General features: G+C 40.4%; 1 protein-coding gene across 2 annotated transcripts; it reads left to right on the forward strand.

Annotated features, from left to right (window-relative positions):
- Window positions 1-142: 142 nt before the first annotated feature.
- Window positions 143-20,262, forward strand: LOC146977379 (uncharacterized). 2 transcript variants are annotated; one of them, XM_085793559.1, is made up of 11 exons: window positions 143-569; window positions 1,335-1,412; window positions 2,136-2,220; window positions 2,694-2,729; window positions 2,952-3,091; window positions 3,457-3,580; window positions 5,141-5,285; window positions 5,544-5,654; window positions 8,852-8,979; window positions 15,480-15,567; window positions 20,061-20,262. In XM_085793559.1, exons 1-11 carry the CDS (start codon window positions 380-382, stop codon window positions 20,220-20,222), a joined length of 1,287 nt encoding a protein of 428 aa, XP_085649685.1. In that variant the 5' UTR covers window positions 143-379; the 3' UTR covers window positions 20,223-20,262. The 2 variants fall into 2 exon arrangements, with proteins under 2 accessions (XP_085649685.1, XP_085649686.1); XM_085793560.1 differs by having other exon boundaries at window positions 2,955-3,091.
- Window positions 20,263-20,897: the final 635 nt, after the last annotated feature.

Below are 20,897 nucleotides of genomic sequence, written 5' to 3' on the forward strand. Positions count from 1 at the left end.
CATTGACTGCAGTTGTTCCCATGACTTCAAAATGTTCTCAAGTAGTGAAGTAGCAGCAGAGAAGTGATAGTAACAGGAAGCCCAAAAATCCGGACGGCACTTGAACGCCTCTCCGGTGCAGCTGGTTCCTTCGGGTAACCTCAGAGAAAACAGTGACAACAATGAGATAGCATTAATCTGCCACACAGGTCGCACCTGCACGGTCTCGCGGATTAACCTGATTACCAGTCGAAGACAGCGGAATGTGGAGTGGCCCGGGACTCGGTCTGAAGAAAGTTTAGAGCCTCGGTTGCCTCAGAAAACACTACCAGTCCTTTTTTTTTTATACCACCTAGTCAAACCCGGTGAAACCGCGTCCCAAACCTTGGAGGCTAACTGAATGTCTAAGCTACCAGGAAATGCAGGTGTGTCGGTGCTCGGGGATAAGTCGCTGGAGTTTTACCGGGACCCGGTGAGTTTCTACCGGGAGCGGGTCGAGAAACACGGGAGCAGAGTGTTTCAGTGCCGCCTGCTGAACAGACCGACCACCTTCATCTGCTCCGTGCAGGCGATGAGAGAGCTGCTGTGTGGTGAGGCTGTGCTGTCTAAGTAATGTAACCTAATGCTGTCTGTAATGCTCGGCTATTCTCTGCGTAAAATTACTGGATTTAATCACAAATGCATTTTTTAATCTATTGTCAATATTTCACCCTTTGTTTTAACGTAGTAGGCTACATTGTGGAACAAAATTCAACAGATCATTTAATGCACTGACTACGGTAATATTGTATGATAATAAGTCGAGTTGTTAACTTTCGTTCCTGGATGTTGCTGTGCCACCTGTTCCACCATCATTACACTGACAGCACACTCGACTTCCTTGTATCTCGCGATAGTGAGTCAAGTTTTCCCAGGAACCGAGACAAAGGGAACATTTCCCATAAGGGGTAGCCTAAAACCCCCCGAGATTAGTGTGATCTGTCATGGGAGAGACTCGTGATGGTGCTGGAGAAGGGAAGGAGGGAAATGTAAGTCAGATGAAGTTTTATAGGCTAGTTGTCTCATTAAATTCTGCCACCCTTGAATACTGGAAATGCTACAAAAGCTATTATTAACAACTGTATGACAAATAAATAAACAATTTAAAATAGTTTCAATAATGTCAGAATGAATTATTATTAATAATAGAATATACACCTATTATATCTCACTCTCGCCTGCTTTGTTTTTAGGACACACATACACACACACACACACACACATGCACACACACACACCTGCTGACAGAATCAAACCATGCACTGTATAAACTGTATAGCCTACTGTTTGTAATCATGTTATGTGGTGTCTTTCAGAGAAGTCCAGTGTGTTTCTGAAAGACCCGACTGATGTGATGACCAATATGTACGGTGACACTATTGTCACCACTAACGGTAAACACACACACACACACACACACACACACACACACACACACACACACACACAACCACAACAAAGCACTACGATGGCTCTCAGATGCTCAGATATGACAAGATCAGAGTTTCAGCGGTTATTTGATTAGTTGACAGAAATCTTGATATTCACTGAAGTCATTGAAGGTCATATAGGGTCAGGACCAGAAAAACAAAACATAAAAAGATGTAATTTCAAAGTGTGGAGACTTCAGATCGGTGTTTTTCATATTTGATAAACAAAAAAAGATTGAATGAGAAAACAAATGGTTAATGGGCTTTAATGCACAGCTCCACTACTTCCTGACCTTCAGCCAGCTCCTTTATTTCCTGTTTTACATTATTGGACCAACTGATTAAGGGTGCGCCTGACCATTGTTGTGAGGTCAGACACACCTGGATTAATCAGTTGGTCCAATAATGTAAGACAGGAAATAAAGGAGCTGGCTGAAGTTCAGGAAGTAGTGGAGCTGTGCATAAAGCCCATTAATCAATAATATAAATAACTGTCTGTAGTAACCATTGTGTAATAAGGAAGCAAAAAAACAGTGTAACAGAAAGACTGACGGGTGATTCATTCAGCTATAACCATCCACTAACTGTACCTGACACTTGTGTAATACAGAACTATAACTGTAAAAACTGTGCCTAAATGCTGCTCTGCTACCGTAAATATGAGGAACCTGTGTCTGTTTGTTCCAGGTGAGGAGGCGTGTCTTCTCCGTCTGTCACTGACCAGCCTGTTTTCAGGAAGTTGTTTGGAGTCATCGAGTGACTATATCACCAGGTAGGAAAATCATTGCACTTAAATAGTGTTGCACCATATTAAAATGTATAAGTAATGTCTGACACAGTGTTGAAAATGAATGCATTCCTGACCTGGAGAGTGATGTGATTCTTCACAGTTTCACGAGTCTAAATGGGAATTCAAAGGTCATTCTACTTTTTTTTTTTAAGTCTGGTTTTGTATTCAGACATTCACTGTGTCCAGCCTCTTTCACCAATGTCCACCAGAAATGCCTGCAAGGACATTTGTGACGCAACCGCAGGGCTTTTATTGCAGCAACAGTTGTGGTGTGTCCATCTATGTCAAAGGCTTCTTCTTGAGCAAACCCTAGTGAATTAATCCCTGTCTACCCCAGGGACAGTTGTTGTACTGTGTCTAATGTGGTGATTCTGTACAAGTGAATGTTGCTCATGTTACAGCTGCCGGGACGTATTTTCAAATAGTGTTTTTTCTCTGCTTCTTTCTCACTGCAGTGTGTGTGTGCGCTGTCTGAAGGACCTCTCTCTCAGGTACCACTAACATAAACCTGCAGCACCCAAAGCATTCACTATTTTATACATAGTATGTATCTTGTCTGAAAGGGCTTCCATTTCACCTCTGCTTTACTAGTTTGAGAGATTTTTCAGCAGCATTTCATTAACGTCACTAAACATTTACATCACTGACTAATTATTTTCATAGTTAAAGTAATGCGTGAAAGTAACTGATGCAACTGATCTATGAATGTACAGTAGGCAGCCAGAGTGTGTCTACTCTGTCTTTAAGCGCCTGGGGACCGAGCTGGTCTTGGGCCTTTTCCTGAACGTACACGCAGAGGAGCAGCCCGAACTGTTTGAGGAAATCTCACAGCTCTGCACCCAGCACTGGCATGGTAAGGACAGACACACACACACACACACACACACACACACACACACACACACACACACACACACAATAAAATTTACTTACACACACATATTCTTACACAACCAAGTATGAATGTGTGCATACAGAGTTGGCACTGTGCAGCTATCAGTTGAGTACAAACAAGCCGCTCTATAAATGGTTGATGAATTTGTCTTTTATCAAACTGCAGCTCTGATCCCTGCACTCGCTTTCAAAATCTTGTTCTCGCAGACGTGTTTATTAAGACACTGCAAGCTGTGACACAGCATTGCAAAATTTAACCACATCCCTTTTTTTCCTTGTGTTTTTTACTTTGTTTCTTTGTGTGTTAACGTGTGCCCCTCCCAGGCCTGATCTCTGCTCCAGTCAACGTTAGGGTTCCACTGTGGTCGTCTGGTTTCTCCACGGCTCTGGACGCCAGAGACAAACTGATGGACATCATCAAAGACAAACTGGAGAACGACACACAGGGGTGAGACTCTCTCTATGGCAGGGGTGTCAAAGTACGGCCCGCGGGCCGGATCGGACCGTCTGGCGGGCCGGTCCGCAGGACAAATGTTCATCAAATGTTAAGCCGTCAATATGTAGTTTCGTTTCTCTCTGCCCTCTCTCAGCAGTCTGCTGAGGCTCACTCCCCCGCCCCGCCCTTACAGAGGAGTGAGCGCCACTTCTTCTCTTCCCCCGCCCCTCCCTCCCTCACAAAGTTGCAGCAGACAACAGAGACACAGAGCCGCCGACTCTCACGTATTGACTACAACACAACAACAGCGGCTCGTTGCGTAGTGTAAGGACAGGCACAGACATTCACCGCTAAAGTCCTGCTCTTGGCCCAGCTCGGCTCGAGTTCTCACTGGGCCTGAAAATTAAAACCCAACGCGGTCCGACCTGCAAATGATGAAGCCCCGACGCGACGTGGCCGGACTCATTAGTGCAAATTCTCGATCCGAACCAGTGTGTCCGGTCGGGTTGGTGGGGCCGAACCGGCCCGGTGATAAGCCAAATATAACCCGTAGTTATCCATGCACAGGAACAGAGAGAGATAGAGAGGGAGAGAGGGGAGAGGGACAGCGCAGCGACAGGTGTGTGTGTGTTTGTGTGTGTGAGAGGGAGAGAGGGAGATGTATTTTTTCTATACAATTTAATATCAGCCCAATACCTACAATTGTCTGTGTGTCATTTGCCTCATGTGGTTTTGACCTAGAACTGAAGGCCTTTTTAAGGGTTTGCCTCTGACAAAAATATTAAGCCACTACTGGCTGCTAATTGGTGGAAACTCTTAATTATATCATGGAAACACTACATATATCCTATATTGCCATTCAGTTAAAAAAATATCACAATATTACTTTTGGTTCATATTGCCCAGCCCTAGTTGAAATAGAAATTTCAGGTTGTTCATAATTTTTTGTAAAAAGGATAGTTCATAAACTGTACACATCTTAATAATGTACTTTGCACAAAGGGAAAAATGTGGAGTTCTTGTTAATTACAGGTTAATATGCGATCATTTTACTGGTCTAGCCCCCTTGAGATCAAATTAGGCCCCTGAACTAAAATGAGTTTGACACCCCTGCACATCACACGCATGCATACACACACACACAGATTAGAAAGTCTCCTCACTGGATAATGTTGCTTCTGCCCTAAAAAATCTGTAAAGTTCTGTCAAATATGGGTACAGTGTATTTTCCAATCTTTAAACCCCTAAATTGACAAATACAGTCTGAGAGAGAGGAGATGAGGGTCAAAGGTCAGTCATCAGACAATTTTCCATGCACCTATGTTCAGCCTATTTTCAGTTTTGTATGAAACATAAGCAGAATTTTAACTACACTCTGAGGTGGAATTATGAAGTTGTAGTAAAAGACACAGTGACTCTCATTTCTCATTTTGCAGATCTTTTAGAACAATAAAAGTTAGAGAAAGATGAAGGAAAACAATTAGCAGAGAAGAGAAGCAGTAAAAACAGACACTTCATTACTGCATTACCATTCTCACAAATGAAATTCTCTCCCCCTCTGGTCATCTCTAGTTTTGTAGGCACTCTCAGGTCTTTGCCACTGCCTGACTCCAGTTGTGCCTCCCAGCATCTCCTGCTGTTCATCTCAGCTCTGATCCCCAAAGCTCTGGCATCGCTGCTCACCTCCTTCACAATGGCACTCAGTGGAAACGAACAGGTACACAAACTTAGATAAAAGTGCACATGTTGATCAGACAAAACAAAAATATACAACTGAACAATTTGATTTGAGGCTTTCCACTGAACTGAAATGAACATCAAAAATCATCATTCATGAGCTATCCTGATAATATCCTAAATAATAAGTAAATTTATTTGATTAATACAATAATTTATTTTCTTTCTATGCAAAAATAACATCTTCTGCTGGTTTTAATTGTTAAATTAAATGAAAACCTCCTATTTCTGGGATCAGGAGGAGACACGTCGACGAGCATTAGAAGATTTAGATTACCTGCAGAGGGTGCTGCTGGAGGTGCAGAGACTCTGGCCTCCGTTCATAGGTGGACGCAGAATAGCTGAGAAGGTAGGAACCATCCTGTTGATTTTCACATAGTGCTGAATGAGAATTGAGCATTTATCATCCTGTCTTTTGAATGTGAGAGATCCAGTGTCATTATAACTAAGATTTGGTGATTATCCATGATTTTCAAAATCATGCATTGGTCTGCGAAGAAAAGGGCTAGCATGGTCTGCTAGCTGTCAGTGTATTACTGCAGTAGATGCAATTTTGTAGAAGATCAAAACAATCGGTACAAAAGTAGAAAAATATATCCATCATTTGGTTATTTACATTATAAGCTTCATAAAGAGCAAGAAGAGCAAACCTAAGTATAACCCACCTAATATTGAAGTATATTTTTGTTAAGTTGTAGGAAACTTAACAAAAATATACTTCAATACTAGTTCAATATGTATTTTATTCAGGATTTAGTATACTGTATGGAGATGCAGGAGAGGTAAGCAATTTCAACATGTGTTGAAGTGTTGTAACTTTACTCCCTCCTTAGAAAACACTATGTTAATATGCATCATGGTACAGAAAGCCTTATGTTTGTGTACATTGTGAAATATTAGTGGTGGCTGTTTTTGTACCTTTATGTATTTATACTCCTGCAGTCCTCACCAAGTGACCCACGGACAAGATCAAATTTTGTTGTGCTGTGCGTTGCCCTCCTCTCCTCCAGAGGGCGACAGATTACTGTAGATGAACGTCTCTTCCACTGTTGCATGCCCTCTCCTGAGTATAGTGAGTGTAAACAAAACCTGTGAATATTAGTTTAGACATTTAGCCCCGTTTCATTTTGTATTTTCAGCTCGTGTCGGTCAGTGTCCTGTTTAACCCTCTTTGTTTTTTGTGTGGTTGCTAGTCCTATTATGAATAGTCCTGTATGTCAGTTTAAATAGAGGTCGAACTGTCAGTGTGTGGGTTTCCAAGGCAACATGAAACATTTATAGACATGTTAGAGAGGTGCATTCAACTGTTTTTTACTTCAGGGCTTTTGCATTGTATCAGGAGGTTATTAAAGGTAGTTTTTGTTATTCTATTACGTTCTTTTTATGTTGCATGTTGGTGCAGCTGTCACTGTTGTTTACTGGCAACTTATCATCCATAAAGTTTTGTTAAATATTCTAGTAGAGTATAACGTATGTGTTATACTCTACTAACGTATGTTATACTCTACTATCCTTACTCCGTATGCCTGTATGATGTCAGAGCTGTCAACCAGTAGAATCACACATTTAGTTGAAATCCTGTCTCTTCATTGGCCGGCCACTTACCCTTGAGGGTGGGACGGTCACAGCATCTCTGCCTCCTCCCACACCAGCTGGTTTTGATCACTGTGACCTCATCAAACAGGCTTATGCAACCACCCAATCAGAGGCATTGATCCGTCTCTGTGATTGATTGGCTCCGCTCCGGCAGGAGGAAGGAAGGGCGGTTGGGGGACGGGGTCGGTGGTGGTGGTGGTGTTGGTGTGTGTGTGTGTGTGTGTGTGTAGGCTATGTGTGTGTGTGTGTGTGGGGTGGTCATTGGGGGAACGGGTGCTGGTGACACTGTGAAGCAGAGTGGAAAGTAATTTGTCACTTCTGGTAAATGCACCAGTGCACTCTGATTACCGACGGCCTCACTGGGACATGGGTTCATGACGTGTGGGGTTTTGGGGAATTTTAGAGGAGAAAGAAGTTTAGGATTAGGTGAAGCTGTAAAGTCTGTAAAGGTCATGATTAAATAACAGAGAGACAAACACGACTGAACACGTTTAAAGGCAGATAGCTTGGCTGTCATTAGAAACGAGTGCTCAGAAATATGTAATCGTGCTTTGAGTAGCTATAAGACTATTATTTTAGTTGAAAAGTGTTTAGATCCAAGTAGAAAAGTAGCTCTTTTGAAGACTACTGTTACAGTTCTTCCTCTGTCATCACCTTTTCTATATACAACTAAGTAGGAGATAAGAGCCACTGGATCTGTACTGAAAGGAGTTAATGAGATGTATATGTGTGCAGATAGGCGGGGAAGAAAGAGAGAGATTATTAGTATTCACAATCAGGTGGAAAAAGTCGAAGCTCCATCAGGTGGAACTAAGATATGCAATAGCTTCAGCAACTTGAATGTATTTGAGTTTCAGAGAGAGAGAGAGAGAGAGAGAGAGAATGAACTCACATCTCTGGGTGAGAATGCCGAGAAAGGAGATTTGTATAAAATTTTCCACTCCAGCAGAGAGAGGCAGAGAGAAAAATGAGCGAGAGGGTAGAGGAAAGAGAAACAGTGATCATGTTCTCTGGCAGTCCATTAGTGCAGCTACTAATGGATGTAGTGAAAAGGTGAATTAAAAGGTTAACAATTGGGTAAGTGGCCTTTTTGCCCCAAGGTGGCAACCAAAAAAAAAAAAAACAGCTTGGGGAATTTTAGTATTCATTGAAGAAAAACATCACAGTTAAAGTGTCAGCTATTCATTTTGGTTATAAGTGGTTTTACAGCATGTTCTCACAATGCCGCCATTTAATTGTTGCTCAATGCCTCTACTTACTTAAATCTGCTTTACAATTGTAAAACTCCTGCTCAACCCCTCCTACAGTACACCAGCGATATGAAGATATGAAGCAGCATTCACTGAGGCCTTTGCATGATTTTCCGTTTTGAAAATTGACCATGAAGGTCAAGTTGAGCCCAGCGACCAGCGTGTTCATCCACTCAAAAGGCATAGCCATACACACAATTCATCATGGTGACTCTTAAAGGGATAGTTCAACATTTTGGCAAATTGGCCCATTGTCATAATCCCTATAGTCATAGGAGTAGGTTCGTTACCTTTAATTGTCGGTGCAAGCTATTTTTAGAATGGCCGAGCCGAGCCGTGAGCTGCTCAGAGCTACGCTACACTACGGAAGACTATAGGGATTATGGCAATGGGCCAATTTGCCAAAATGTTAAACTATCCCTTTAAACTGATACAGCCTGCTTTTAATTCGTTGAGGTTCATGAAACTTTTTACAGATTTAAATTTTAACATTGAATCATATACTGTAGTATTTTGAAAGCTATTCAAGTATTATTCAGATCAATGCTTCAAAGTCCCAAAAATCCATTAAGGACGGCTCATACCGCATGGAAAAACAAAGAGCTGCCAATGAAGAATTTAAGAGATTAATCATGAAAAATGATCATGTTACTTTCCTTTCATGTCAGTATCATAATGTGTTTTTCCGTGTGCGGTCTAGGACTCTACCCTTGCAGGGTTTCATGTTCCAAAGGGTTATGGAGCGATCTATATCAGCCACGCCGTCCACCGTGACCCGGAGGTGTTCCAGCAGCCAGACAGCTTCCTACCAGAGAGGTGGAGCGGAAGGTAAGGATGTTAGAGCCGCTCTTTTACCTTATTAAGTTTAGGTCTTGTTTCAGATAATAGACTAAAGTATCTCATAATAGCACGGAAGTTAGGTTAAGGTGAAGATTAAATTAAATAAGTAGCACATGAAAGCAGCACACACCCAAAGTGCCAATGTTAAAGGTTCAGTATGTAATAATTGCCAAGGTTTATTGACAAAATCTGACTATACTACCCATGAATATATTTGTATAAGTGTATAATCTCTATAAAATAAAATCTGTTTGGTTTTCGTAGCCTTGTAATTCTTCTTTTATATATACATATAGCAAGGGTCTTGCTTTAGAGAGTGTTGCCATCTTGCGCCGCCATGTTTGTATGACAGCCCAAACGGAAAATCCAGCCAGCCAGAGAACACGTATGGTAAAATGGTTTAGATCTTCACCTAAAAATAATTACCTTTGATCTGACAGCATTTAAAACTATAGTTGTAGCCATATTTCTGGAGGACATGACCTTGTCACCCTACATCATTTACGCGAAATTGATTAACTTGGTGCTAACCATGGACTGTGGGTGCTAACAAGCTGTTATTTTTTTGTCCTTTTCATTAATCTGAACTGGTTTAAATGAATGACTGCATCACCACTACATTGATACCTTCAGACTTTAGCTGTCTAAGTTTCATACATTGTGGCTGAAAAGGCCTTAATCATAAAGCATTTAAAATATTGAGTCAAATGTATTTATTTATGGAATTTCTCTGATCGATTAATGTATGAATTTTTCATACTGAGTCAAACATTGTTGACCTCTGACATGTTCATTTGCACCATTATTGCACCATCCACTTTTGATTAACCGTTCACTGCTGATTGGCATTTTGCAGACTATCTACCTTTTTGTATAATCAACAATCAAACAACAAGAAGAAAACCCATCAGAGGCAAAGAGCCCATTTACACCAGATTTACACCTACATTCACAGGGGTAGAAATTATAGACCACAATGACATTCAATAAATTATGATTGTTTTGTGTGCGTATGTGAGGGGTTCAACTTCTTTTCAATAGGACTTCAGAGTTCAAACATGTGACCCACCGCTCGTGGGAAAGTGTTTATAAAATAGGACATCATGATGTTAGTACTAAATAGCTTCTGTAAAGCACTGAACTTTCCACACTGATGGCCGTGGTTTTCATTTACTGTTCCTCAGAAGTGAACCTGTGACACCTTATATGCCAGACCACTGTGGTTTACTGAGGTGTCACACACTGACATACAAGCACATACACACATGCACAGACAGAGAGGGGGAGGGCTTTCTGTGCGGTGACACATTAAAGTTTGATGAAATGCATCAGGAAAACCAGAATGAAAAAAAAAGAGAAATTCTGAATTTCCCATGAATGTTCATTACAGTAAATTTCTGAAGAAGAAAAAAGGAGGGAGGATGAAGAAATGGTGGTGGATAAACTTTTATTTATGTGTTTGGCTGGATGTCAATGCCAGTAATACATAGACTTCTCAAAAATCAATGCTTTTCTTCATTTTCTGTCTTAAACTTTGCCGTAGTAAGTGAAATAAATGTTCTGGTGTGTGTGTGTTGTTTACATTAGTTTGACGTCCTTGTATTTATCCTTGAATAAATAGGTTTTTAATGCAGCAAAAGAGGCAGGCATGTATAAAATAAAGATTTATTCTTTCATATTAATTCCTCTTTATTATAGCAGCCTGGTAATCTGCCTTGTCTAGACTGCAGTTTGCTTTTATGACTCTGTATTGGAAAATCATGCTGTAGATACAACGCCTACATCATTACCATAGCAACCAGTGCACATAGATAAACGCCTGAGCGCTCAAATCTGACCTGATCACTCTAGTGATGCACAGAGACAGTTGAAGACAAACTTGTGGGTCAGTGTCCTCCACTCACATCTCTCTCTCTCTCTCTCTCTCTCTCTCTCTCTCTCTCTCTCTCTCTCTCTCTCTCTCTCTCTCTCTCTCGCCCCTGGCTCCTTCACTGAATCACTCCGTTTTTCTTCTGTTCATCCATTTCCCCCATTCACCAGTTTATTCTCATTCATGCTCATTCATTCAGAAGACAGAGCAGAGGGGGGAAAAATCTATGAATGTATGTATGTAGGTAGCTGCTGCCATGGAAACCGGTCACCTGACACCATCTTTACCAATTCTGTGTGTGTGTATGTAGGGTGGGGGAGAAAGATGCTGTGCAGAGTGGATGGGACGCAGAAAAATGAGTCAGAGAGGATCATATCTTTTCTTTTCTTTTTTTCTTCTTTCTGCACATGTGTGCTGCTCTCAGAGCAAAAACAGGAAATTCAGTTTGGGGTTTCCCTCTAATCAGATAAATATAACCACCATTTTAAAACCGTTAAGCAATTTCAGTTTCTCTTTTGTACCCATTTCTTTTCCCCCCAAACGTGATCACACAACAGTGTCTTCTTTGTACTGTTTCATGACAAAGCCATTATTCAAGGTCAGGATAGTATTTATTTATGTAGACAGTCAATGTTTTTTTTCTTGATGTGAGTGTTTAGCTGTAAATATCAGTTTATAATTTTTTATGTAGTTATATATTTCCTGCTGCAATAACATCCCTTCGGGTGACTTAATGGGTTTACATTCTTATCTTATCTAAAGGAAATATTTGAAGTCACTGCCTGCAATGATTTACAAGAAACATTGCTATTCCACATAGTTATCCTTATAGTTATCACTGAGAGGTCAAGATAGAGGTGGATACTCAATATTTACAAAACCTAAAATAAATTAAACTAAAAAGAAATATCAGTTCATCAAATACTTTGATGATCTACTTGTGCAGAACACAATTTTATATTGGCAATTGATGTTTGTTTTTTTTATTTACTGGTGTGTGTCGAAAAGCAACAGAGCACAAAAGAAATCTATGAATGAACAGACAGGTAGCTGCTGCCATGGTAACTCGCCACCTCACACTCATTTTTACCAATGGGGATTCCCCCTGCAATTTGTGTGTGTGTGTCTGTGTGTCTGCGCATCCCTCTCTGCAGGATTGGGGTTAAGGGATGAGTCAGAGGAGATTTTCCTTGAGACAATGTGATGTAGAAATAGAAATAGAAATTCGACGGATAGCTTGATAAGAAAACGTGGAGTGCACTGGATGTGTCTGAAATTCTGTCTGTAGCTCAGCCAAGGTCAGACACACTCAAGCATATGAGGATTGTTGTGAGCATTAAAGGATATGTCATTCTCATTTTTCTTAAAGTCACCAAATGTAATTAACACTGTCAAGTATGTCTCCACCCATTGTTGTCCAATACTATCAAAAATGAGCCACACTGCTGCACTGGGTACTTTGAATCAATCTCAGGTAAACCATCCTGCTGCCATAAATAAATCATATGTGCTAAAAACTGCAGTAGCCTACTGTTGTTGAAATCATTTGGCCTTAAAAAAATAATAAAATAATAAATAAATTCTGTGACACATTTTTAATGGCTTCTGAAGGAACCAATGGGTTTGAAATTAGGTAACTGTATGGGATTCAGTTTTACAGTAGAGTGTGTAAACTGTTTAGGTTTCTCTTAGCTGCTTCTCAAACTGTATATTTCCCACAGGATGAATAAATTAGTTTATCTTTGGTTCTCTTTATGTGTGTTTGCTTGATCTCCTTTTACATTTATCTTCCGGTCTGTTTCTCCTTCCCCCTACCTGCTTCTTTCTCTGCCTCTCCATCTGTCAGTCTTCGTGGAGGCTATTTCCTCTCAGCCTTGATGGTTGCCTGGCTCCCTCTCCTCACCACCTGGCTGTTTAATTTAATGACTGCGGTCCTGTTACATAACAAGCCTTCCTACAATAACTACAGTTTAACCTCTTCGTCTGTTTGTGCGTGAATGTTCCCGCGCGATAGTCGTGTATTGTATTGTCCGCCATCCGTTTGCCAGTATATATCCTCAGCTTGTGCATATGTGTGTGTCTGTGTCTGTGTCTGTGTGTGTGTGTGTGAGAGAGAGAGAGCTTTTCCAGTTGGAAGCAAACAGTAGAGCTAGCAAGTTAACATCCTATCAGCCAAACGCCCACACAGGCTCTGGCCATAGGTAAATGAATCGGAAATGCTGCCAAACAGATAAAAATCAGAGCTACTGCAGTGGGCTGTGTTGCTGCTAGTTTTAGATAAGTCTAACAACAGGAAGCGTCCCGTTCTACAGAAAACACAGACATGTGTGTGTGTGTTTTTATTTGAAATAGACATTCAATTGGCCTTTTATGTTTCAATAAATCAACCACAGCATAAATGATTCAAAATGACACAAGTCAAGATCATTTCAGGTTTGTTTGTCTTGCTTTGTGTTATCATGTAGGGCTGGTTTGATTAAATTAAACTGCAGTTTTATTTACCCTTTTAAAACAAAGTCAGTTTTGCTGCTGAGATCTACATGAATAACCAGAAGACCCTCACTGCAGAGTGAGGGAGACAATAAGAGGCAAAAGCTAAAGGCAGGATTTATTAACAAGAAATAGATGCTTAGTTTATTGTTAAGAAGAAATGAAGCACACTGTAATTAAGTGTAGTCATGCAGTAGTTGACTGTGGCAAGTGACTGATCATATTCAGCTGACACAGAGGTTGGGCTATCAGTATCTATGAACATTAATTTGTTACTTCAGTATGTTGGCCGAATATAGGTCCATAGCTAACTAATTAGAAAGATGATTCTTAATCTAAACTTTTAGGCTCTTTCTTATTGGTCCATTATTTCTATAACCATGTAAATCAGCTTTTAATTGATACATTGCTAGACCTATTTGAATTCCTGAACAAATCTGAGATAAAAAAAAAAATAAAGCTAATGGACTGTTTATATGTATTCAAAATAACTTGTTGCTGTGTTACCTTCAAGTCTGCTTGCTACACAGAATGTGGTTTGTCTTCTCTGCCTCATTTCTCCTTATATGATTGTCTAATATGGGTGCTGTATGGAAGCCTTTATTTTATGCAGACAAAAAAAACCTGGCCCTGGTGTTTAAAATGAAACAATTTCTGCTATTCAACAACCTGGAAAATGTACTATGGTATGGCTACACTTTTGAATCCCCTCTGTTCAAACTAATAGTTTGTTGGACTCTTATCCTCAGAGTTCAGTCTTTCACACTACTCTCTCATTACACTTTATATAAGAAAAAATAATTGTACTGTACAATAGATTATATTCTCTGATTCACTTCCTGTCCACTCAGCATATTTAATATAACCTTACGTTGGTGAGACTTCCTCTGTGTGTGTCTCAGGATTGTGCGCTATACGTCTTACTGTTTCAGGATGGGCACTAATAGTACATTAAACCATTAGATAGATGCTGCAGGGAACACTAATATTCTCCCTCTCTAACTCTCTCTCTCACACACACACACACAAACCCTCTCACACACACTGAGCTAGACTATACACATCACTAATGCTTCCTGTTTGCCTTTAATCAGAGCTCAGGTTTCAGGAAGACAGGATGCATTAGTGGTGAGAGGGAAGAGATGGCCTGCATCAGCAGGCTGTTGACAAACCTGCCGACTGGAACCAACCAGCATCTCTTTATTTTAAATATATTTTGAGAGGAGTTACACCAGGGGGGTTACAACGTGTCAAGTAGCTGATTCTCCTGTTCCTGTTGCTGCTGTGCATCTTCAGGCTCGTTCATTCCTCTCTGGAGGTCAGGTGATTCTCGCTTGATCCCAAACAAAAAACCTGTCATCAAATTGGCTGACATACCACAGAGAGGTCAAAGGTCAGATAATCTAATTTGAATCTTAAAGGTACCGAACTGTTATGGTACATATTTTTTCACCACTGGTTCTACACTGTTCCGAGCTAGAAGACGATAGGATTTTCAATGGAAATATACTCCACATGTTCAATAACCTCAAGGATACACTGTAGATTTAATGAGATATACTATGTAAACATAACATTTGTTTGTTTACTCCTTTAAATTCTTTCGCTGACACCTGTAATCTCTAATGTGTGCTGTCAATTTAGTTAAAAAGCTTTCAAATGAAAAAAATCCTTGGAAATATATTTGAGGGTATAAGAATATTGAGGATATGTGCACAAAATCTCAGAAAACAGACAGATTTATCATCTTAAACAGAGCACAGTTTCACCAGTGAAAGATTCAATCATGTCTTTATACATTTATAAATGATGTGACTTATGAACCTGTGTGGCTGGTTGGTTGTGATTGGCTGAGAGACCATGTTGACCAACATGTCACCATCATCTGATTTTAATATGATGTCACATCTGATGATCTTCCTGTGCACGACAATGCCTCCTTTGAGTTTTTCATGAAGCGCTCATTATTCTGTTTAACGAACAGCTATGAATGGAATCCAGTTCTTTACAAGACAATACTGAACACTCTGATTTATAGGCAAAAACACGTGTCAGATCAATTTAAAATGTAGCTACAGTACAGTATGTCATATTCCTGATTACTGTGCTCTTGTTTTTTTCTGTGCAGGAATGCAGGCCAGGAGCACTTTCTGTGTTCCTTCGGCAGTGGATCCAGAAACTGCATTGGATCTAAACTTACCGACGTCTTCCTCAAGGTGACTCCATATCACGCACAAACACACATAATGATTCTACAAAAAGCTCTTTACAGTTTTGTGTTGCATTTGTAAATGTTTTGAAACAGAGGCTTGTGGGAAAACCTTAATTTGTAGAGGGCCAGGTACTGGATTAAGGCACAACACTGGTGTAACTATTGATGATATTGATGAGAGTTTTGGACACTGAATGAAACGCAAGAGAAACCAGAGAGAGGGAGAGATGAACCATCCCCCAATCATTCAGTAAATAGAGCACTGCTCATGGGAATGATGAAATGCTTGGGCATGTGAGTGTGTGTGTGTGTGTGTGTGTGTGTGTGTGTGTGTGGGTGTGTGTACTGTATGAGAGAGAGGGTGTGTGTGAGAGAGAGTTTATTAGAGATATCAGGTGGAGAGTGTAGGTACAGGTTGTCCTGTGCTGTAAACCACCTGTCCTTCCCCACGGCAGCATTCACCATAGCCACCATTGCACATACAAGCTACTCAGGAGACATGACGCACACACACACACACACAACCTATATGGAACAAGACAGAACAAGACAGGTGTGGTACAGGTGTAACAACAGGAAGATGAGGGATTTATTTCCCATGTAGGGATGTTCCCCTGGAGGACAAGAGTGTGTGAGTCTGTAGTAGGTGTTGGGAGCCTTGTAACTGGGGAGTTCAGGGGTGACACCAACTTGAAAATAACCACTATGGGCCGGTGAATCCCCACAGTTTTAACTGTCTATGGATCTGGGTTTTAAGGATTCCCACTAATTTACACATCCAAACTTTGTTAGGATTAAAGAAATCTGATAAAATGAATTAAATATTCTCTTCCAACCAAAACAGTCAAATCTTTTCTTGATTCACTGTCTGCTAAATCCTACCACAGTTTACAATCATAAAGGAGGCAGAGTGATCTCTCAAAAAAATTGTTATAAGAAAGAAAGAAAGGTTTCTCGTTTCCAGCAGGCGGCTTGAAATAACGACAGTGGCTAGCAGCTTTTATCAGCTTTAGCTCGATAACTAAGCCAAGTCAACTCCATGAGTTGGTGAAAACAACAGTAATGACATTGCTCTTGAATTCAAGTGTTGTGTAATATAAAACATATTAACACATTTGGCTGTGGTTGACAGGATGTGAATGTATATAAATCAAACTAAAAGTAAGACTCAGCTACTACTCTACTAGTTAGCATCCACAATGTGGGAAAACATTACAACAAAGCAGCTATACCACATTTTTCACATGAAGAGTAATCTCAGGAATCCTAGTTAGTTTGAAGCTCGGCCCTAGCCTTCAGTAGCTTTTTGTTAGCTACGTAGTTTAAGACAGTAAGCTAGTATACCTTAACTGTTGTCAGGTGAGCATTTTCAGTGCAATCCCTCAAAAGGATGACTTTTGGCTCTGGTGGTCCACTTTACAAAGTAATAGTTGCCAAAATGGGCAATTGCTTTTAATGAGAGGTGTTTAACAAATCAGTTTTCAAGAAGATATGAGATGAGATGATGAGATACACTTTTAGCTTACATCTTGCTGCAACATTACAATAAAAAAGAGGGCACAACATATTGGTTGTGTGTGCTCATATGTTGTCTAACTTATTTAAATATCAAGATTGATTTCTGCAGTCTAACACACACTCATGTACAAAAGAAAATATAGTTCCATATCACGTTGCGCGAGTGGGCTACACAGTCTCATTTTGATGACTTCATTCATTCATGCCATTCACGGCACGTCAACAGCTTATTGCTGTTATTTGTCAATGAACATGAGAAGAAAACCCAGCCAAGTGAGCAGCAGGAAGGAAGCAGATTGCACCAGTCAGCCAATAAGAGGCTTATCTCAGCAGTCCACATCCGTTGAGTCAGACCGTTAACTAACTGTTTAACCTACTGTGGTGGCTCACGTAGACAGCATACTGTATATATGTTTTTTCCTCCCAGATTATTAAACAGCACAAACATCAACACATGCACACGTAATATGGATGGGGGTGTTACTGCAAGCTATCCAAAATGCATGAGTGAGGGATGACTCAGTTCTCTACGCAGACACACACAGACACACACACACACATACACACACGTACCCATGACTCACTGTAAATGTTAGGCCTGCTTGAATGGAGCATAGGTGAAATGTTCACAGTGGTTTAATGATCTGCCCTCTCTTCATTCAGCTCTCATTGTTCAACGGCACAATCATATCTCATTATTCAAAACTGGATTATTTATTCCAGATAACCAGAGGCTGCTTGTTTTTTTTATTGCTACAGCAAGTGGCATGAATGGAATAATGTGGGCACAACATTGCTCTCATACTGTTGCTCTCCAAGTGGACAATGGGTAGTCATCTTCACTTTTAAAAGACATATTATTTCCATTATAGACTGTCGACAGTAGGAACGCTGTCATTTTAATGACATTTATTAACCCATGCTGTGCTGCAATTACAGCAAATTGATACACATACTTTTACTACAGTAGTTACACACTATGTGATATATTAACACTAATATATTAGATATAAAACTCAAGTGTAAATGAGTCACAAAACACTGCTGTACTGTATTTGTTCACCCTCTGATGTGTCGTTCTCCAAAACGACCGAAATACATTTTTTTATAAATAATGAATAAATACCACGAGGTTCCAGGAAGAGTACCAAATCATCTGTGCCAACACTGCAAGTGCATTCTGGTATTAGTCATAATAACAATTTTTTTTTTTTGTAATTTTCCAAGTGACTGTACTGAAACCCTGTAGTTGTATTTTAAATGTGTCTGAAAAAATATTATGTTTACGTCAAATCTATCCTTGGGTTGCAGTTACTGGTTTTTACAACACAAGCAGATTTCAACAGATCTCAGCGAACTCTCTGAAGATTTTAAATTCAATTCAATTCAGAATTTAAATTGAATTTGGTCACATTTGAATGTTTGATTTAATGTATATCCTTATTTTTGATTTCATGACACTCACTTTTATTCTAACATAATGCCATTTGTGGTTGTCTAAATCATTTTGATTAGATTTACTGTTATTAAATGTTATTCTTCATTAAATTACATTTTCAAATCTCAACCATTATATTGTCATCTAATCCAACCTAGTTCCTTGTCACATTCCACATACAGGTCATGATTAATGTTTAATTTCACACTGACTGACCACCATCAGTCACTGGAGAAACAGTAAGTCAATGAATTTCACATACAGAGGTCGACCCCGCCCCTTCTCCTTATCTTTGTAGTAGTACATCTATGCCACTCTGAGCAGCATGTGCACTGACTGACCCAGTAATGTTAGAGAAGAATACACACGACCATCACCTTGTTATGGTCTCTTTTGCACTGATGATTTACACATTAAAGCTCATCCCTCCCTGTAGCCTGCTCTGTAATAGCTACATGACCACATCATTTGGCTGTTTTTAAGTGTGTCTGATTGGCTCTGAGCAGGCTGACCACTTGCACATGCCACCATGCACACACACACACACACACACACACAGAGGAGGGCGTGACCAGAGGAAAAAGTAGACCGCAAGGCTCTGGGTCAGAGATGTGACTCATCGCCTCCCCGCTTCATCCTTCCCCCATTCGTCTTCTCTCCCCACCCCCACCATCATCATCCTTCCTCCGTTCCCTCACTTCTTTCCTTCCTTCCTCCTTCCCCATTCATTCATCCTGCTCCTGCTCCTCCCCCTCCATCAGGAAAATCTTCATTCATAAAGTGGAGGGAGGCGGGGCGGCTGGCTGCTACTGGATGTGATTGGTCGGCCCAGTGGCTGAGTATCAGCCAATGGTGCACACTGTCTATGATATCACAAGCCATGAAGCAGTGAGTGCAGTTAGTATGCTGACTGAAATGGAATAGATTGTTTTTTTTTCCCTGTCTTGTGGTGCCATAGTTCAGCTTTTACATAAAAACAGGCTGAAGATGGAGCGTTAATTAGTGACGTCTTGGTACAAAGTGAGATTTCATACAGTGAGGTCTTCTAGATAGAGAAATAAACAAAGATATTTATATCTTTAAAAAACAAGAGTTTCTGTGCCTCAAGTGGGAATTGGTTATTATCTATCATCATTTGTTTTGTATAAAACTAAGACTTGTTCATAATATGCGTCATTACCACCAGCTACCAAAGGAGCCAATGTTCCATTTCAGCTTGGCTGCTAAAAGGTGTTGCGTTGCCATTTCCAAATACATGCATACAAGCAGACATTATGGAGGCTGTAGCTTTGCAAGTTGGAAACCTATTCAGACTCTTGTTCTGCCAAGTGCCTTTTAGTTTAACATTTTGTTTTTGCTCTGCTGTAAAATGATGCAATTGTCACATACGCCCCCAACTGCTCTCAACTGAAAATATCATCAACCAGGCAGAAAGTAAGTTTTGTTTTTATCAATGCAGCAGGGCTACTGAAAACACAATTCACAACACCATTTTAAAAGAGGGTTGTTTGTGTTTGTCTGTGTGTGTATTTTGCTGGCAGGAAGCATGCATGTACCTGTTAAAGAACTACGACTGGTGTCTGGACCCTCCATCACAGGACCTCGACTACAAATGGCTGCCTGTGTCTCGCCCCACCAACCCCCCCACCATGTCTTTCACCCAACTGGATCAGACCAGATCTGACGAGAGCAACACCAGCTAGGGATGCACTTTATTTTTTGTCATGCACCTGATGATGATTTGGTTTTTTTGGTTTTTTTAAAGATTTTTTAAAAAAAACCGCAGGAAACACCAGAGCATATCAGAGCGCACTGAGAGGGAAGCCATCAAACTGTGAGGCTTTCCCCCGCTGCGTATAATACAGTAATCGTCCTGGGGAAAGCCGAGGAGTGTGCTGGTTTCACTCTGTGTGTTTCTGCAGCCCCCTTTGATGAATCTGCACCAGAAGACAAAAAAAAAATGACTCATACGTCCATTGTTGAATCTGACACTGCTAGACAGCTTTTTTTGTCAGTTTTTTAATGAGTTATACATTAGCTACAGCTCCAAAAGATCATGAAACATTACGTTTTTTGGCTCATTTAATCGCAATAACTCGTCTTATACATCAGACACAGCTTCAAGGTTGAGTTGAGATACAACTTCCTTTTTCATTTCTATTTTTATGACGGTGCTTGTTGTGAGAAGAAATTGAAATACCTCAGAAAGTGCAATCTTTGTAAGGGAGAAATAAGGTTTTTCCTGCCTCACACACTGCAGTATCATTGTCTAAACCAGATAAATCTAAGGGAACACACACGTGCACACACACAACACGAACAGGGGTAAGTCCTCAGATTCCATCACTGACTGCAAACCTGTCTCCCCTCCCCCTTCC

Source organism: Trachurus japonicus, chromosome 12, assembly GCF_045865225.1.
Source record: "Trachurus japonicus isolate A0001 chromosome 12, Traja_1.0".
In the NCBI taxonomy this organism is placed as follows: Eukaryota; Metazoa; Chordata; class Actinopteri; order Carangiformes; family Carangidae; genus Trachurus; species Trachurus japonicus.

Bases quoted from the DNA above. Each gene is read 5' to 3' on its own strand.
- LOC146977379 (XM_085793559.1), top strand. From the start codon at position 380: ATGTCTAAGCTACCAGGAAATGCAGGTGTGTCGGTGCTCGGGGATAAG. The intron at 2,221-2,693 runs GTAGGAAAATCA...TTCTCACTGCAG, and splicing joins TCGAGTGACTATATCACCAG to TGTGTGTGTGCGCTGTCTGA. The intron at 3,581-5,140 runs GTGAGACTCTCT...GGTCATCTCTAG, and splicing joins CTGGAGAACGACACACAGGG to TTTTGTAGGCACTCTCAGGT.